Source organism: Hyaena hyaena, unplaced genomic scaffold, assembly GCF_003009895.1.
Source record: "Hyaena hyaena isolate Hyena2069 unplaced genomic scaffold, ASM300989v1 scaffold_276, whole genome shotgun sequence".
NCBI lineage: Eukaryota > Metazoa > Chordata > Mammalia > Carnivora > Hyaenidae > Hyaena > Hyaena hyaena.
Window position 1 is genome coordinate 1852017 of NW_024080909.1, and position 17896 is coordinate 1869912.

The window sequence follows — 17896 nt, forward strand, 5'->3', positions numbered from 1 at the left end:
TCCTTCACACATTTAGGACGTTTTGGTTACTTAAATAAAATATGCATTTTAAAGTCAACCAAAAAGGAAAGAACATTTTAACTTCACCAAGGTCCTATTTTTGAGTGTTGTTTATATTAAAACTTGTCTGGAAATAGTGGTGTTTAAATACAGCTAAGCACATCATTTATTTCTCACTCTCATGAAGCCTTTTGAGGATATGTCCAAGAATCTTTTCCTTTAGATGGAAAGGCTTCTGGCCCTTTAAATGGGAGGTGTTATTTCTGAACTTTGCACTATGTGTACAGGTGACATTCCATCTGTCTCTTTTCACTTCATAACTATGGGTTCTGTAGATGTGAAGAGAACCATTCAGTCCTTCCTCACATCCCCAGATGCCTCATGATGTCTGTCTTTTTAGCTTTGTGGGCTTTGATGGTTTTGGAAAGTACCGTTTGCCATTTGGGCGCTTGTTATTTTTTTTCCCCCTTTGTGGTAAATATTTGACCATTGATTTTATTTGGCTCAGTTCAGAAATTCTGATAGTAATTTGTATTCTGACTTATTTTTAACATGCTTAATTGCTTAACCTTGAGATTTTGATCTTGTTTTCTATATTTATTATGATGTTATTGACATGCCCAAATGCTTTCTCCTTTCTCTCTATAGGCACCAGAATTTCCTGAGTTCACCACTAAGGTCCAAGAAGCTATCAATTCCCTGGGGGGCAGTGTATTTCCTAAGCTTAACTGGAGTGCCCCAAGGGTAGGAACTCATCAGTAAATTTCTCACTGTTTGAGTATTCTTTGTTTTGTTATTCCTTTCTTTGTATATCCCCCACAGATATAATTTCATTCCTAATTCTAGGGAAAATACTGTGGAATTTATTTTTATTTTCCTCCTATTTTCCTGATTTGGCACTTCCTGGATTTGTAAAATACTGTGTATTTTCTCAGAAGACAATTGCAACTCATGTGTTGCCGATCATGCTAGGAACATGAGGAAATACATTCTCTGCCCCTTTTCAAAACTTCAGCTGTTCAGTGTAACAGAGGAAATTTTCTCTTTTGAAAAATAATGAAAATGAAAATAATCACAAGACCAGGACGCCTGGGTGGCTCAGTCTGTTGGGTGTCCGATTTCGGCTCAGGTCGTATCTCACGGTTCATGGGGTTTGAGCCCTGTGTCTGGGTCTGTGCTGACAGCTCACAACCTGGAGCCTGCTTTGTATTCTGGGTCTCCCTCTCTCTCTCTGCCCCTCTCCCACTCATGCTCTGTCTCTCTCTCCTTCAAAAATAAACATTAAAAAAATAAATAAATAAAATGTCACAAGACCTAGAAATAGAGCTGTTTGGGAAATCAACATTTTCTTTAATTGTGTTTTATTATAATATTGCATTGACAAGATTTATTTTACATGAAGGTCTGTGGAAATTTTTGCTCTTTTTTCTAATCCAATAGAAAACAACTATGTCAGCAAAGCTCCTTTAAGGAATCAAAGGATTTTCAAAAATCATCTCATGTGCCTATCTTTGCTTATTCTAAAATAGAAGATAAATTCTACCTCATTTAGCCTGTAGTTTTACTTACTAAAACTAGTTACACATGTATACAATTAAATTTTTTTATATAATTTAAATTTTTCAAAGATCTATACGCTTGCTCCCCAAACCAGCAGACCCTAACACTTCTTTTCTTCACCATTTCTTCTTCCTGAGAGGCAACTGCTTTTAGATATTTCAGTGTGTTCTTTTGTTATTTTCTCCTCCTTTATACTTAGCTGTAGCTATAATACTCTTTATTTTCCTTAAATAGTTTATTGTCAAGTTGGTTTCCATATAACACCCAGTGCTCATCCCAACAATTACTCTCCTCCATGCCCATCCCCCATTCCCCTCTCCCCCACCCCCATCAGCCCTCAGTTCTCAGCATTCAAGAGTCTCTCATGGTTTGCCTCCTTCCCTCTCCCCAACTATTTTTCCCCTTCCTCCCCATGGTCCTCCGTTAAGTTCTTCCTAATCCACCTATACAATGGTATAGGACAGTATCTGTCCTTCTCTGCCTGACTTATTTTGCTCAGCATAACACCCTCTAGTTCTGTCCATGTTGCTACACATGGCCAGATTTCATTCTTTCTCATTGCCATGTAGTATTCCATTGTATAATACTCATTATTGTGACCCACTCGGGAATGAGAAGATTCTCCTCGCTCCTCTCTCTTTCCCATTGCCTTATATTCTACTCTCCTTTGAGTAATAAGCATGTTTTCATTAGGTCAGGACTCCCTGTTTCTGATGTTAGGGTAATACAGACACTGATACATACTACACAGGATGATGTAGTTTTCTTTTTTCTTTTTTAAAGTGCTTATTTATTTTGAGAGAGAGCTCCTGCACATGCACATGTGGAAGGGCAGGGGGGGAGAGAGAGAGAGAGAGAGAGAGAGAGAGAATCCCAAGCAGGCCCTGCACTGTCAGCACAGAGGCTGGTGTGGAGCTCTATCTCACAAACCTTGGGAGATTACAACCTGAGCCAAAATTAAAAGTTAGATACTTAAGTGACTGAGCCACTCAGGTGCCCCAGGATGACGTAGTTTTCTTATTCAATCTTTTGATTTCCCTGGAGTTCATGGTTTTCTATGTATAAACCTTTGTTTCAGTGGAGGGAAATCTGTGGTCAGTGTACCATTTTCAATCAGAAGCTCATCATCTTTTTCATTGGGGGAAATGATAAAGAAGTTATTATAATGTCGTTGAGACTCATTTTTAGTTTGTAATAGAGCAGTAATTTGAATCAGTCCTTACTGCTGACCTGGGCTGAGGCTTTCCACTTAAAATGGGTATATTATTTTAGTTTTGAGTCATTTATTTGTTCATTTATATTTTATTTATTCTGTGCCTACCATGTGCCACTGCTTTCTTTCACATAGTGTGGATAATATTTGGATAGTTTTTTACAAACATTAATTTTCTCAAAATCCTATTCCTGTCCTGTGTCTGACCTATGGGAGAAGTATGCTGTGTAAGTGACTTAACTAGTCTGTCAGTTTTAGGCATGTTCTGCTAAGCTTTGTGCCTCACATGCCAGTTCTTACCTTTTTTTGCTTCATCTGTGTGAGACATTCACCGTGTAAAACTGCGATAAAACTGCAGATTGAGAGATGTGGGTCTGAACTCCAGTGCTCACACTTCCGGTGTCCTAACTTTCACTGCCCAGAGTCAAGAAGAGAGATAGGATCTCCTTTTTCTCAGAGAGTAGCTGGTCAGGCTTTCTTTACACCTTGATCATTGAGCCAAGTGTCAGATTTCTATTTCTTCACTTCTCTTTTCATCATCAGGGAGAAAAACACAGGGAGGTGCTTGGGCCTGAGTGGGATGGTGAGGACCTTAACATGTGTGTTTGTAACCCAGTGCCCCCCCATGCCGTGGCCCTGCCCTTGGTGGTTTAGAAGTATAATTTGATTTGGACAATACAGCTAACGTGTCTTACCTCAACTTTTTCTTTAAATGTAATGTGCGTTATTGATTCTATATACAGACCTGAACTTCATTCATAGCACCTAACTTGGAATGTACACTAAGTAGCACATGCTTTATCATTTAGGACGCGTACTGGATAGCAATGAACAGTTCTCTGAAATGTAAAACCCTCAGCGACATCTTTCTCTTGTTCAAGAGCTCTGATTTCATCACTCGTGACTTCACTCAGCCGTAAGTATGTCTCTTGATCTCCCATGTCAGCCGTTTCAGTACTTATGAGAGGTTTTCTAAAGGTGAAGCCCCACTTGCAGCACCGTTCCAAACCACAGTTCCTTATCGCAGACCTATTAAAGCAAATCTTCCTTTTCCATTGATAGTAAATTTTCCGTAGTGAATATTCCTAACTATCAAGGGCTTTCTTTATATCTTCCTGTTGAGTATTTTGATAATTTTTTTCTTATTGCAAAACTAATATATGCTCATCATAGAAAAACAAAATTAGGGATTCAAGCTACATAAAGGCAGTGGAAGAGCACCCGTGATCTCACCACAGTTGGTTTTATATATTCCAGAATTCTTTCTACGCATATGTATAATAAAGATACACCTGTCTTTAACCATATTCTGATTTTTTAAATACAGAAATGGGATCATGTAGTTCATAGTGCTTAGTAGACAGCAATGTCTAACTAACATCTTTATGTGTCATTAAGTACTTGTATATCTTTGTTTAAAATTACCTTAGTGGTGTTCCACTGGATAGCTGTGGCATAATTTGTATATAGTGCTGCCTTGAATATCCCTGTGCTAAATTTTTATGCATGTCCCTAATTTTTTTTTTCCTTAGAATAAATTTCTAGGAGTGGAATTTCTGTTTTCCTTTCTTTGCTAGTTATTCTTAGCTAAGGAACTTGACCCTGTGCTGTCTGTATTGTAGGCAGTCAACACACTGTTGACCTGTCGATGGGCTCTTTATACTCTTGTTCTGTCATCAAATAGGTATTCTTTTAGATTTCCCATCCTACCCATCTTTCCTTTCTTTTTAATTTTTTTTTTAATGTTTAGTTGAAAGAGAGAGAGACAGACAGACAGACAGTGCACAAGCAGGGGAGGGTTAGAGACAGAGTAAAGCAGGCTCCAGGCTCTGAGTGGTCAGTCCAGACCCCGACGCAGGGCTCGAACCCACAAACTGAGATCATGACCTGAGCTGAGGTCAGACACTTCACTGACTGAGACACCCAGGTGCCCCTCCATCCTACCCATCTTATACAGACTGGTTAACTCACTTAAACTGATACTTAAACTGACCTCTAAAGTGAAGTATCTCACAAAATCCAGCCACTAAGCAGGTGAACAGGGGTGCAAACGCTGTGCGCACATGCCACTTCTTGCCCCTCCGTCCGTGTAGTTCGCCCTGCCATTTGCCCCATTTCAGCCTTCAATCCTTTTTTGAGGAGCCCGGCACCAAACAGTCAATTCACTGCATGTCAGTTGTGTATCTACCTGTTTACATCTGAGTTTGGTACCTCGGGCATTGACTTTAGTATTACAATAATCAAAAAATGAAGTTCAGTAATAATAAGTGGGTGTGGTCATATTGTAATTTTATTACAAAAGGGTTTTACCTGTATTGATGTTTTTGGTTCATTTACTGAGAAAAGCTTTATATTATTTTGATACTTCATCATCTACCTTTTGTGATCATGCCAGCACAGATGTTATTAGGTGTTTGGTAGCCTTAGTTTTAGGTAGTAATGTAGTAATTACTATGCTGTAATATTGCAGTGTAAAATTGCACTGTAATACATTGTAGTAATGCAGTGGCATTTTCATTCTAGGAGAGAAGTGATTGCTCTCTTCTTTGTCCATTATAAAGCCTTTTTTTTAAGTAAGCTTTATGCCCAGTGTGGAGCCCAGTGCAGGGCTTGAAGTCACAACCATGAGATCAAGACCTGAGCTGAGATCAAGAGTCAGACACAGGGCGCCTGGGAGGCTCAGTTGGTTGAGCATCTGACTTCGGCTTAGGTCATGATCCCTTGTTTGTGGGTTTGAGCCCTGCATCAAGCTCTGTGCTGACAGCTTAGAGCCTGGAGCCTGCTTCAGATCTGTGTCTCCCTCTCTTTCTGCCCCTCCCTCTCTCTCTACCCCTCCCTTGCACTTTGTTCCTTCCCTGGTTGTGCTCTGTCTCTCAAAAACTAAAATTAAAAAGTCGGATGCTTAACCAGCTGAGCCACCCAGGCACCACCTTTATAAAGCTTTTTGATATCTAATGCATTAAGTAAAGAGGCCTTAAAATACATTACATAAAAAATGTTCTGTATCGGTTAGTTTATCAGATATGGGCTGTCATGTACCTTTAATGCTAGTTGCATTGAGAGTATGAGAACATCTTTTCCTTTCCAAAAATAACTGTAAGTCACTTTTAATTCTCTGTGGCTGGTAGTTTTTACATCACCTTTGCAGTTTGGTGAACTGATGCTTCTTCCTACCCTGCCTCTCCTCTCTGTTCTGTGCATGAATCTAACTGGACTCCCATAGAAGATGGAAATACCAGTCGGTGGTTTTGCATTCTATACTCTGATTTTTGCGTAAGAGGCAAATAAAGTCAGCAAGTGAATTTGAGGCCCCAGATTAAGAGCGTTTACCCCTAGAATACCATCCTTCTCTTAGTCTAAATAATTGAAGTCCGCAGGAGCAAACCCCCAGCACTGAGCTTGCAGCCTTTCATCTGGGTGGCTCTGAGTAATCATCCATTTCTGGAAACATTCGTCGGTAGTAAGCTGCATGCCAGTAAGTCTTGTCACCGCATAGAAATCCTTATTGATAGGATATCTACCGAAAAATGAACTTGTGTCATATTAGGCCTTTCAGGACCCCTTAAAGGTTAAATTAGGAGTATAAATCTTTAAAGTGGACAGCATTGTATCAATGATTTAATCTCTCCTGTTGGCTAGAAAATTGAGACCTAAATCTGTTTAGTAATTTGATTGCACAAGCTAGTTACTAGAGCCCAAACCAGAATGTGATCTCAGTAACGTCATTCTAAATGTTTCCTGTATTTTCACTCAATAAGGTGATAAATGCCTCCTTATAAAAATGCTTCAAAATAAAATACAGGAAAATGTTATAAAGAACTTAATTTTATAAGAACTAACTTAATTATTAAATAATATTTAATGTTAAATAATTAAATAAAAATTATTTAATAATAATTAAATTATTAAAATTTAATTTAAATTAAATTATTAAAATAAAATATATTTTATATACTAAATATGAAAATATTAAATAATTATAATATAATAATAAATGTTAAGTGTAGACTGTAATAAGACATTATGGGATATTATGTAATCTGTGATAGGTCTAAGATTATATAATATTATGAAAGAGACATGTTGCTTATACTATTTCAGGGCTTGCCTCAAAAAAAGAAACAAAGACATTATAGTCAACAGACGGCCAACTCAAAGCACTTTACACATGCAGAGTTTTAAAAAGTAGATTATTCAACAAGGACTCTGGAGCTTGGGTGTTTTTAGGGTTGTGTGAGCAGGTCTTCAAGGCCTCCAGGGGGACCCCAGCTCTCTGTGTTTATGCAACCCTGCCCTTGGCTTGCTGGCTTGGAATCGGGGATTATCACCTGACGGTTACTCGATTGCTGCTGTGGTTCTGAGCATCACGTGGAGACCTGACAGTATCTCAACCGGAAATAGAAGGGGTAGTGTGTTTCCTCTTACTCCTCTGTATGTGAGCAAGTAGAGCATTCTGGAAGCTTCCCAGGAGACTTCCTGTCAGGCTCATTGGTCACACAGTGTGACCCAGCCTAATCCAGCGATTGTCAGGGAAAGAAATGCTGTGACTGGTTTAGACTGGGGACCATCAGACGTTAAGCACCCATCAGAATCACCTGATGGGTTTGATGCAACACTGAGTGCTGGTCCCTCCCTGAGTTTCCGGTTCACTAGGCTGGGAACGGGCCCCAAGAAGATAATTTCTAAAACGTTCCCAGGCTATCCTGCTGATGCTTGGGCAGGCCCACACCTTGAGGACCACAGACATTAACCAGCACGTGCATCCCTGGCATTCTGGAGGGGACTGAGAACGCAAGTGCTTCCTGATCTGTTAGAAAATGGAGGCTAGGAAGAGCTAGAGGGAGACTAGTAATGTCTGCGCAGCTGTATTCTGAGACAGAATGTGAAATGCTCTTCTTTTTCCTGTTCCTCAACTGGTTCTTGTACACAGGAAGCTTTAAAAAGTGGAAGTTAAAGTGTGACACTTGGGAAGCAGTGTGGCTGCAGTGTACTCACTGAGCAAACTATTTGCCCAGATGTAAACATTTTACGTGGTTAGATTTGTTAAATCTCACGGCTCTTTCAGTAATTATTTTATTGAGTAGCTGTCACTTCAGTAGGCCAAGGCAAGAAAAGAATATCTGCTATTCAGTTGGCATTTAGAAGAAAGGGCTGAGCGAATCAAAAAATTAATCCATAAATATTTCTCTGAGGGACTTGTCACTTATGAGATAGATTTGACTAGAGGTCAGGAAATTTCGCTTGGCTTAGAAACTTAACTCCACCATGCTCGATGTAATTTGTATGCATTTTTAAGATTATTACAAAACTGGTTATTAAGCCTAAAATTCAGTAGTCTCAAGTAAAATTTTGTGTGCAAGTTGGACCTAATAGAACCTGTACCTTTGTGATTTAAAAAAAAATGTTTTTTATGTTTGTTTATTTTTTGAAGGAGAGAGACACAAAGCATGAACAGTAGAGGGGCAGAGAGAGAGAGAGAGACACAGAATCCTAAGCAGGCTCCAGGCTCTGAGCTGTCAGCATAGAGCCCCATGCAGGGCTCGAACTCACGAGTTGTGAGATCATGACCTGAGCTGAATTTGGTCCCTCAGCCAACTGAGCCACTCAGGTGCCCCTTTGCCTTGTGATTTTTAAGGCCCATTTAATTAGGTGACACTTTGCTACTGTGGGTTGTATTAATTTTAGATAGCATATTTTATCTCTTTTTGAAGAAAAATTCTATGGAAATTCGAATGAACACACCCAATTACCCTTCCTTCAGTATCATTTTATTTATTTTATTTTTATCTTTCCTTTTCTAGCACTGGTGAGATCTGAAATGGATCTGTGCACCAGTGCTCCTGACTTGGCCCCTCACAAACAGTAAAGTCTGCACCCCCAGAGCTTGGGTGCTTCATGGCCCCTGGCTCTGCATTTTTCTTTTCTTTTTTATTCTACCTGTGATTTACACTTTTTCTTATACTTAATAATTGTTTCCTGGGAGGTATAATGTAACCTTTCAAGTTTTGAAAAAAGCTTACTGATGAGAATTGTGCTTTCGTAAACATCCAGGGTGGTATGCCCCTTTAAAGCATTAATGATTGTGTTTACTGCCATTTCAGAAAACTTTAGTGATGGTGTTTTCTCACTACTTAATAAAAATGATGAAATTGTGATCTCAGTCAGTGGACTTAGGCTATACTAAGTTGCCGAGAGTAAATTCACTCAGGTAATATTCTCCAAGTTTACCAATTCTGTGATTCTCCACTCCCCTACCTGCCATGTGACTGGCGCTGATTACAGACCACATCATTTGAGTAGGTAGTATGGTAAATCTGTATATCCAGTGCCAGAATCTCAGCCCTTATCCCCAACAAATAGGATTTGTCTTCAACTTCAGTGTTTTCCACTGGTGTAGTCACTGGTTTTCATCTCCCTCTAGCTCTTTCTTACACAGTGTATTCCTTAATGGGAGCGCTGCTCAGCATGGTGCGGATACGTGTATCCTTTCTCTTCTCTCTTCCTTTCCTTATAACAGACGTGGGACACCTCGTGCACTGTCTTCTGCACACTAGATCAATACATCCATGTTTTCCTGATTGTATTCCCCTGTTCCACACATCCATGTCCTTATCATTGAATGTATTTACTCTCTTTTGATGTGTGAAGTATTGGGAACAGCATAATAAAAACTCGCCAATCACAGTTAGGAGGTTCACAGAAAAAAAAGGTCAATCTTAAGACATGTTTAGGGCATAATGATTAGGCCTGTTGATACTCAGACCTCTTGGCCGGTGGGAAATGCAACCTTATTTTAAGTCAAGGGAATGATGTGGGCAGTAGCTTGAGTAGAAATGAAGGACACAAAAGATGGCCCTCTGCCTGCCATCATCTGGTGGCCAAGCACAGCTCCTGCAGTTTGGGGCTAGGTCCTTTTATTTCGTTTCCTTTTTAAAAATTCGGATCTAGAACATTACTCCAAAAATTTCCTGTTAACTAATTTAAAAATGTATTAAAAACCACTGGTGTAATTTCATAGCAGCTTTCATCAGAATAGACTTTGAGTTTTCTTGCTTTTTTTTTTTTTCCCAAAATAAAATCTTTATTTTTGTATATTGAGGATTTTTTTAAAGTTTTTAATTCCCATTGTAGGGAATGTAACGATCATCACTTAATAACATTTGTGTTTCAGTTCTAATGGCTAGCTAGGGGGAACTGTGGTTACAATTCAGTACAGGAGCGTTCTTTCTGTCCAGACTGGGAAGCAGCGACTTTAATACTACTTTCTGTTGTTACCTTGTTGAAAATTTCAATCAAAGAAATCATCCAAGTTAAAATAAAATACGAACGCAGGAAAAAATTTAAAAAAAATCAACATGCTCATAAGTATATATGAAAATGGCTATTAAGTGCTAATCTAATAATAGCTAGGCTGTTCAGGTTGGCAGAGATCTTCAAATGAGATTCAAAGTGTCTTATTTGTAATTGTAAAAGAACTTTAAGAAACTGATCACTAATTTCTGGTTCTAGCTAGGTAACAGGCTAAGATAATTTGGAAAATCTTTTGTTACAGGTATCTAAAAATGCTAGATAAAATATGAACTATAACACAAAAATGTAAGGCACAGCTGAATTCACAAGAAATAAAAGGCAATCCCAGCTGCAAGAAGTGGAAAGAGGGTGGACAATCAGAGGGTTAGGTGGATAAGCCTTTTAGTGACGGTTATCAGAAATGATAAGGGACATAACCTTTAATCCCTTCCTGGGACTGGAGGCCAAGCATTAAGCCAATATAAAGTGAAGTTCTGGAAAAGAAACCCTTTTGCACCTCCACTAAAGGATGAACTAGAAAACAGTTTATCCACTGACACAGAGACAGGGAGGTAGGACTGAAACCCCTTGCACTTTGGGTTTTGCATTTTAAAATGTTGAGACCTCAGGCCTGTCCCTTGCAACAAACTTGGAGTACCAATTCAAACCACCTGCCTGGTTGGAGGTCTCCTACTAAGACATTAATGTGAAAGTCAGTCCTCAGTCCTCGAATCATTTTACCCTTGAGGCACCTAGAAGATGCAAATACAAAGTGCTCTGGAAAGACTTTGGCAACCCAGGCCTTGGGGGACACTCAGAGAAATGAGCTGCACCAAATAGGCGCTCAGGGCAAAAATACAGAAACACATGAGGAAACAGTACACCAGGCCTCCAGAGGAAGTAGAGCTGTACGAATTTAAAAACAGAAGTCTCAAAGATAATATAAAGGAAGTGTTTTAATTAATTAAACTCCTAAAAAGAATCGAGACTCTTAGAACAAGTTTAAGTTTCATTAATTCATATAGAAGGATTGTAAAAATTCTGGTGGTGTTAGTACTGTAATTATGTTACTCATTTTTGCTCTATAAACTTGTCTTCTCCAGAATGTAAATGGAATCTAAGTATTCACACACAGTGTTCTTTGCAGCATTTCAGCTGAGCTCCTGAAAATGTTGTCACTGACTGTCTCTGCACTCTGCCCGTGGAGGTCTGTCCTGGACCATCTGGCTAATCATCTTAATACGAAAAAGCCTTCTACAGTAATCTCACATACCCTAGACGTTCTCAGGTCTACCTTTTGAAACCAGTCAGGCTCTGTGCTGACAGACAGCTCAGCCTGGAGCCTGTTTCAGATCCTGTGTCTCCCTCTCTCTCTGACCCTCCCCTGCTCACGCTCTCCCTCTCCCTCTCTCTCTCAGAAATAAATAAAAAGATAAAAAAAATTAAAAAACATTAGACAACAAAGATCTGGGTCTTGGAATTGTGCCTTTTGGGTTTCCTATAGTGTTTAAAAATAGGTAGATATAGAACCTTAATCCACCTTGTTCTTCATAGGATATTATAAGATCTATCCTCTGTTACCAGATTTATAAAATGTATGGCACCCACATGATTAAAATCACATTTCAAAAATACACATGGTTCTAGTTCTGTGACTACACTAACTGTCAAGATAATAATACCCTGTTATTTTGTCCTTCGTCTTCTCTCTCCTTCCATCTCCCTGTATGTTGTAGATACGGTTACCTGGGTGGCTCAGTTGGTTGGGCAGCCGAGTTCGGCTCAGGTCATGATCTCACAGTTCATGGGTTTGAGCCCCGTCTCGGGCTCTGTGCTGACAACCAGCTCAGAGCCTGGAGCCTGTTTTGGATTCTGTGTCTCCCTCTCTGTCTGACCCTCCCCTTCTCACGCTGTCTCTCTGAGAAATAAACAAAATGTTAAAAAAAAAAAAAGACAGGCAGTTATTTCAATTGTATCATGATAATGAACTATTGGTTAGTTGGAAGCTAGAGTTTTAACTTTTTTTCTAGAGCTGGAATGGACAGAACGTTAAGTGTGTTTCAGGTGTATCACATGACGATTCCTTATTTGTATGTGTTCCCAAATTACTACTAAGGTAAACTTGAATCAGCTTCTTATAAAAGCAATACATGTACACTTGGTACTTTTATGTGTTTTTTAATTCTTAAAATTAAAAGTCAGAATTAAAGTATCTAGGTATATGTGTTTTAAGGAGAAATGAAAAATGTTTTAAAGGTAAAAGGAGTTTTTATAATAGGATTCATAAAATAACTAGCTTTTTTTCTAATTAAAATGTTTAGACTAAAACTAGGAAAAAACATGAATCCTTTGAAATGAAAAGTTTATCCTGTGGAACTATTAAAAAAGATGAACAAAGACTTTTATTTAGATGCATGTGGTATTTGTGGTATTTTGTTGTGTTGTGTTGTCTGTTTTTGCTGATATCCAGGAGCTTCAGCAGCAGCTGGAGGACCTTTGTCCATGTGGATTTCTTCCGCTCCCAACCATTTACTTGATCTCTCTTCTTTCAGAGTCTTGGTCTCCCCATGTGGATATTCATAGCACTTTCTCATAGGATTTTTGGAAGGATTAAATGAGATAGCAAATGTAAGATCCTCCCTGTGGTGCCCATTCACGAATACAAGGAAAACCCACTGCTTTTTAACAAAGCATGTTGGGTGTACTTTCCTTTGTAATTCGGGTTTTATCAACTGATGCCCAATGGTTAGTGGGGATTAAAGTTTTTTTCTGAGGACCTCAGCCAACCAAATAAATTAGAATTGTTACTGTTTGTAGTATAGGTCACAAAAGCTTTTCAAACTCAATTTTACTTTAAATTGCTTAAAAGAGATCTTTAAAAGTAATTTTTGTTTGGTGTGTGTGGGGTTTTTTTTGTTTGTTTGTTTGTTTGTTTTTGTGACGGTTTTTCCGCACCGCAAGCTTTGCTCACTCTTTGTTAGTGTTCTCCAAGGTTCTGTCATGTGCCTGAGGTGGTCCCTTCTATTACTTCTCCACTTTCTCTCTCATATCTGTGTGATTACCTCCCCTCCTTCTCTTTGAGTTTCTTAATTTACAGTTGCTTCCTAGACATCTCTGTGTGGTTCTCTGAGATGTCTCCAATTCTCCACCTGCAAACATAGTTCTTCTCTCCCATCTTTCGCTCCCCCATCACCTTTTCTCTTGGTCGCAGTGAATGGCATTCCCATCACCTGCCCGCCAGTCATCAATGACTGTCATCCCAGCCTTTTTCTCCCTCACCCCTCAATTTCACAAGGGCACCAGGCAATATTGGCTTTGCCTCTCAATGTCTCTAGTGCTTTTCTCCTTCCCTGCTCCCACTGCGACAGCTAGACCCTCATCTCTCCCCAGGGCGCTTGGTTCTCTGCCTCCCTACCTGCCACTCCTCTGCCCAAGCTATCCAGGACCACTGCCACAGTGAAAGCCCTCCCCTGTTTAGAAACTTCTAGTGCTCCATTGTCTGTATAATAGAGTTCAGCCTTCCTAGAGACAAATAAGACCCTTCACAATCTGGATGCTCCTCCTCATCCAAAATTTCTCTCCAACCTCATCTTTTTTCCTTTAATTGGAGTCTAGTTGACACAATGTTGCATTAGTTTCAAGTGTGAAACAGTGAATTAGGAAGTGTGTTTTATGGTCTGCTGACCGGATGTGTAGCTGCCGTCTGTCCCCAGCGCTATTACAGTGGCACTGACTGGATTCCCTTTGTTGTGCCTCTTACCCCTCTGACTTCTCGTTCTGTAACTGGAAACCTGTACCTCCCAGTCCCCTTCAGTTTTTGCCCGTCCCCCCACTGGCCCCGCTTCTGGCAACCATCAGTTTGTTCTCTGTATTTATGAGTCTGTTTCTTATATGAGTCTGTTTCTGCTTTTTGTTTGTTTAAACTAAACCCCATATCTTCTTCTATCCATTCAGATATCAGTGAACACTTAGGCTGCTTCTGTATCTTAGCTGTTGTAAATAACACTGCAATACGCATAGTTGTGCATGAATCTCTTAATTAATATTTTTGCTTTTCTTTGAGTAAATACCCAGTAGTGGAATTACTGGATCACATGGTAGTTCTACTTTTAATTTTTTGAAGAACCTCCATACAGTTTTGCACAGCAGCTGTGCCAGTTTGCATTCCCACCAGCGATGCGCAAGGTCTGTAAGCCCGTCTTCTGGCATCTTGCACTCCTATCAGCACCTTCCATTTCCACCAGCGGTGCGCGGGGTCTAAGCCTGTCTTCTGGCACCCTGCCCTCCCCATCAGCACGCATCTGCAGTAGTTCTCTGCATACTGCACGGCCGTTCTCATTTCTCTTCTGGCTTTAGCACATGCTTCCCTCTGCCTGAAATGTGAACCCTTCCCTTCCTGCTGAGTGAAACCTTGTTGACCTCACTCCCCCCTACACAATAAAAAGCTAATCCATTTTTCCTTTGTGCTGCCAGAGTATTTTTATTTTTACTCAGTGTTTTAAATTTTTTGTCTACTTGTTAGGCTCTCCTGACTAGACTAACCTCCTAAAGAACAAGGGACTTAAGTCATTTTAGCATTTCTGATGTCCAGCCAGTCCTTGGCATAGGGAGGTATTTAATAAAGGCATTTAGAAAATACATGAAAAATTGTTCATGAAACAGAGGATTTTTAATGTGGGAAGCAGTTTACTTAATGAAGGAGTAAGTAGTTCTACCAAATATTTTTTTTAATGGCATGCAGGAGGATTAGATTATAACTTTGTGTGGCTTTAGACGGTAGAGTTAATGTCAGCAGAGAAGTAGACTTCCGATGTAGCCATAAAAAAGAAGGCCAGGAGTACTGTAAAACTGCAGTGCCATCCTGCCTTCATTTGGAATCTATCATTAGATACTCTGAGTTGTAGTCCTGGCTTGTTCACTAAATTTGGTCTTTTCTGGGTCTAAGTTTCTTTGTTTTTTTTTTTGATGGAAAAATGAAAGTAGCAGTAGCTTATATGGTTGTTTTGAGGACTCGTGAAATAACATCTCAGGGTGTGTCAGCTAATGTCTGACGTTCAATAGTGCTTCATAAATGTTTATTGGATTTGAATTAGCCTCCTGTTTCTGAATGCTTCCAGTAAAATCTTAACTCTCACACTGAATGTAAGTAATGTGTGTACATAAACTGGCACCATAAAAAAGATTCAACTGCCTTTTTTTCTCTTAAAGATTTATTCATTGTACTGATGATTCTCCAGATCCTTGTATAGAACATGAGGTAAGAATTTACTTTTTTAATCTTGATGAAATTGATAATCCTAGTTGAAAATGTATGGAAAATTGCTGTTTATTCTTAAGCAAAATGAATAATTTTTTTGGATCAATTTCTCTGATAGTCTAGAAGCACTGAAGTTTTAAATTTATGAAAAATGTATACAAATGTATACACACATGCATGCAAAGTACATATATACTATAGAATGTTCATATTTTGTAATAAAACAAATAGCTTTTACCCACCATCTGGCTTAACCTGGGTCAACTTTTTATCCTGGTATATGAAGAAAAATAGTGATCATCATTTCGCAATTACATTATTCATTTCGCAAATTACATACAGAAGTAAGAATGAAAGAATAGTGAAAAATGTTATTAGAAATAGCTATAAGAATTCAAACCTAGCAAACCTAAATTTGTATTTCATATTTTCCTTGTTTCAGGGTATTTTACACCCCCCTCCCCCAACGCCCATCCCAATGTCAGCTGTTACCGGTGAATCTGGAACATACTTTTCTTTGAAATCCTGACTCCATGTTTCAGTTACATCCCTGATGGGCTCTTGGTCATCATTACCCCTGGTTCTTCTTGCCTTTGGCTTCTCAGAATGTGATACTTTTGAAACCTTGATAGCTCATAATTTGTTGAAGAGAGTAGCCATCCTGCTCCATAATTACAAACTATTTTGGGATTTATGACAGGAATTAGAATTAGTCCAGTGGTCTTTTTATTTATTTATTTATTTTTTAAATTTTATTTTTTTAATTTTTATTTATTTCCAGAAGAGAGAGAGAGCGTGAGCAGGGGAGGGTCAGAGAGAGAGGGAGACACAGTCTCCGAAATAGGCTCCAGGCTCTGAGCTGGCAGTCAGCACAGAGCCCGACGTGGGGCTCGAACCCACGAACCGTGAGATCATGACCTAAGCGAAAGTCGGACGCTTAACCGACTAAGCCACCCAGGCGCCCCTCCAGTGGTCTTTTTAAAAAAAAATTCTTCATTGTCTGTTTGCTTCCAGTCACTTTTGTATACACGTACTTTCAGAACTTGTCCCTGACTCACCGTATCAAGTATTGAGTGTGTATTGCTGTGTCTCCTGCGATCATGCTATGGTGTGGGACAGTTAATTTACTCTCTACCAGGCCACCGGACTGGATCTCTTAGTACTTGTAGTTGAGTTTTTTATGTATCATTAGTGGCGTTTTTCTGACTTAATAGCACAGTATGAGCATTTTCCCACATCATTAAACATTTCTTATAACATTATTTCTGTGTATATATCATGTTCATATCACTTGCTTCATTGAACAAACATCTATTAAACACCTGCCTTATCTTATTACTTGGTGCTTGAAAACACAAAGTGACAAAGATTGTTCTCTAGTCTTGCCCTGAGTCATGATCTTTGTTGAGATGACATCTTCTGTCTCCAAGATTCATTTTGCCAGCAATTTGCGCTTTTATTACTTTTTTGGGAACACACCATCGTCATATTAATGCATAGGGTTTAAAACTCAGTTTTAAAAGCTCAGGAAAGTAATATTAGAGTAATAAAAATGAAAAAAGTTCTAAGCAGAATCCTGTGTAATCGTGTATTCCTTCTGTGTATATTTAAAAAGATATGTACATGTATTCCATGCCCATGTATTCGTAGATTACTTCTGGAAAGATATGTGAGACATTACCTCTGAGGAAGAGGACAGAGGGACTGCATGTGATGGTGGGGGCTGGGAGCAGAATTCTCACCTTTTACCCTCATGTATTTTTTTTAATTGACTACAGTGTATGTGCTACCTGTCCAAAACATTTCAGTAAACATTATGCAAATTCTTCAGAAAACTAATGTTTACACAATTGCCTATTTCTTTGTTGCTTAAATAAAAATTACTGTGTTTGCCAATATCAGCTTTTTTTTTTTTTTTTTTTTAATTTGTATTTTGAGAGAGAGTTAGGTAGGGAGAGGGAGAGGATCCCAAGCAGGCTGTGTGCTCACAGTGCAGAGCCAATGTGGGGCTGGAACTCGCAAACCGCAAGATCATGACCTGAGCTGAAGTTGGGTGTTTAACTGACTGAGCCACGCAGGTGCCCCAGTATCAGCTTTTAATATATGACAGCGGTGTAATTTTTTAGTTTGGGGTTCTTCATTTAATAATTCAGTTCTTTTTTAAACATATGGCACATAAAAAGCTTGACCAAGAGCTCATAATAATGAAAATTGAAATCAGTGCATTTAAAAATCTTAGACATATTTTAACAATGTAGGGTTTTTAAAAATTTTTTTAATGTTTTATTTATTTTTGAGAGAGAGAGACAGCGTGAGCAGGGGAGGGTCAGAGAGAGAGGGAGACACAGAATCTGAAAACAGGCTCCAGGCTCTGAGCTGTCAGCACAGAGCCTGACGCAGGGCTCGAACCCACGAACCGTGAGATCATGACCTGAGCCGGAGCTGGATGCTCAACAGACTGAGCCACCCAGGTGCCCCAATAGTGTAGGTTTTTTTTTTCTGAAATGTTTTTATTTATTTCTGAGAGAGAGAGAGCATGAGCAGGGGAGGGTCAGAGAGAGAGGGAGACACAGAAT

General features: G+C 39.2%; 1 protein-coding gene across 1 annotated transcript in view; it reads left to right on the forward strand.

Annotated features, from left to right (window-relative positions):
* CDC123 (cell division cycle 123) overlaps nt 1–17896 on the forward strand; it is a 58114-nt gene that overhangs the window by 22354 nt on the left and 17864 nt on the right. The window contains exons 5-7 of the mRNA XM_039245999.1: nt 649–744; nt 3583–3689; nt 15272–15320. Coding sequence (XP_039101930.1) covers nt 649–744; nt 3583–3689; nt 15272–15320 — 252 coding nt within the window. The remainder of the gene's footprint in view (nt 1–648; nt 745–3582; nt 3690–15271; nt 15321–17896) is intronic.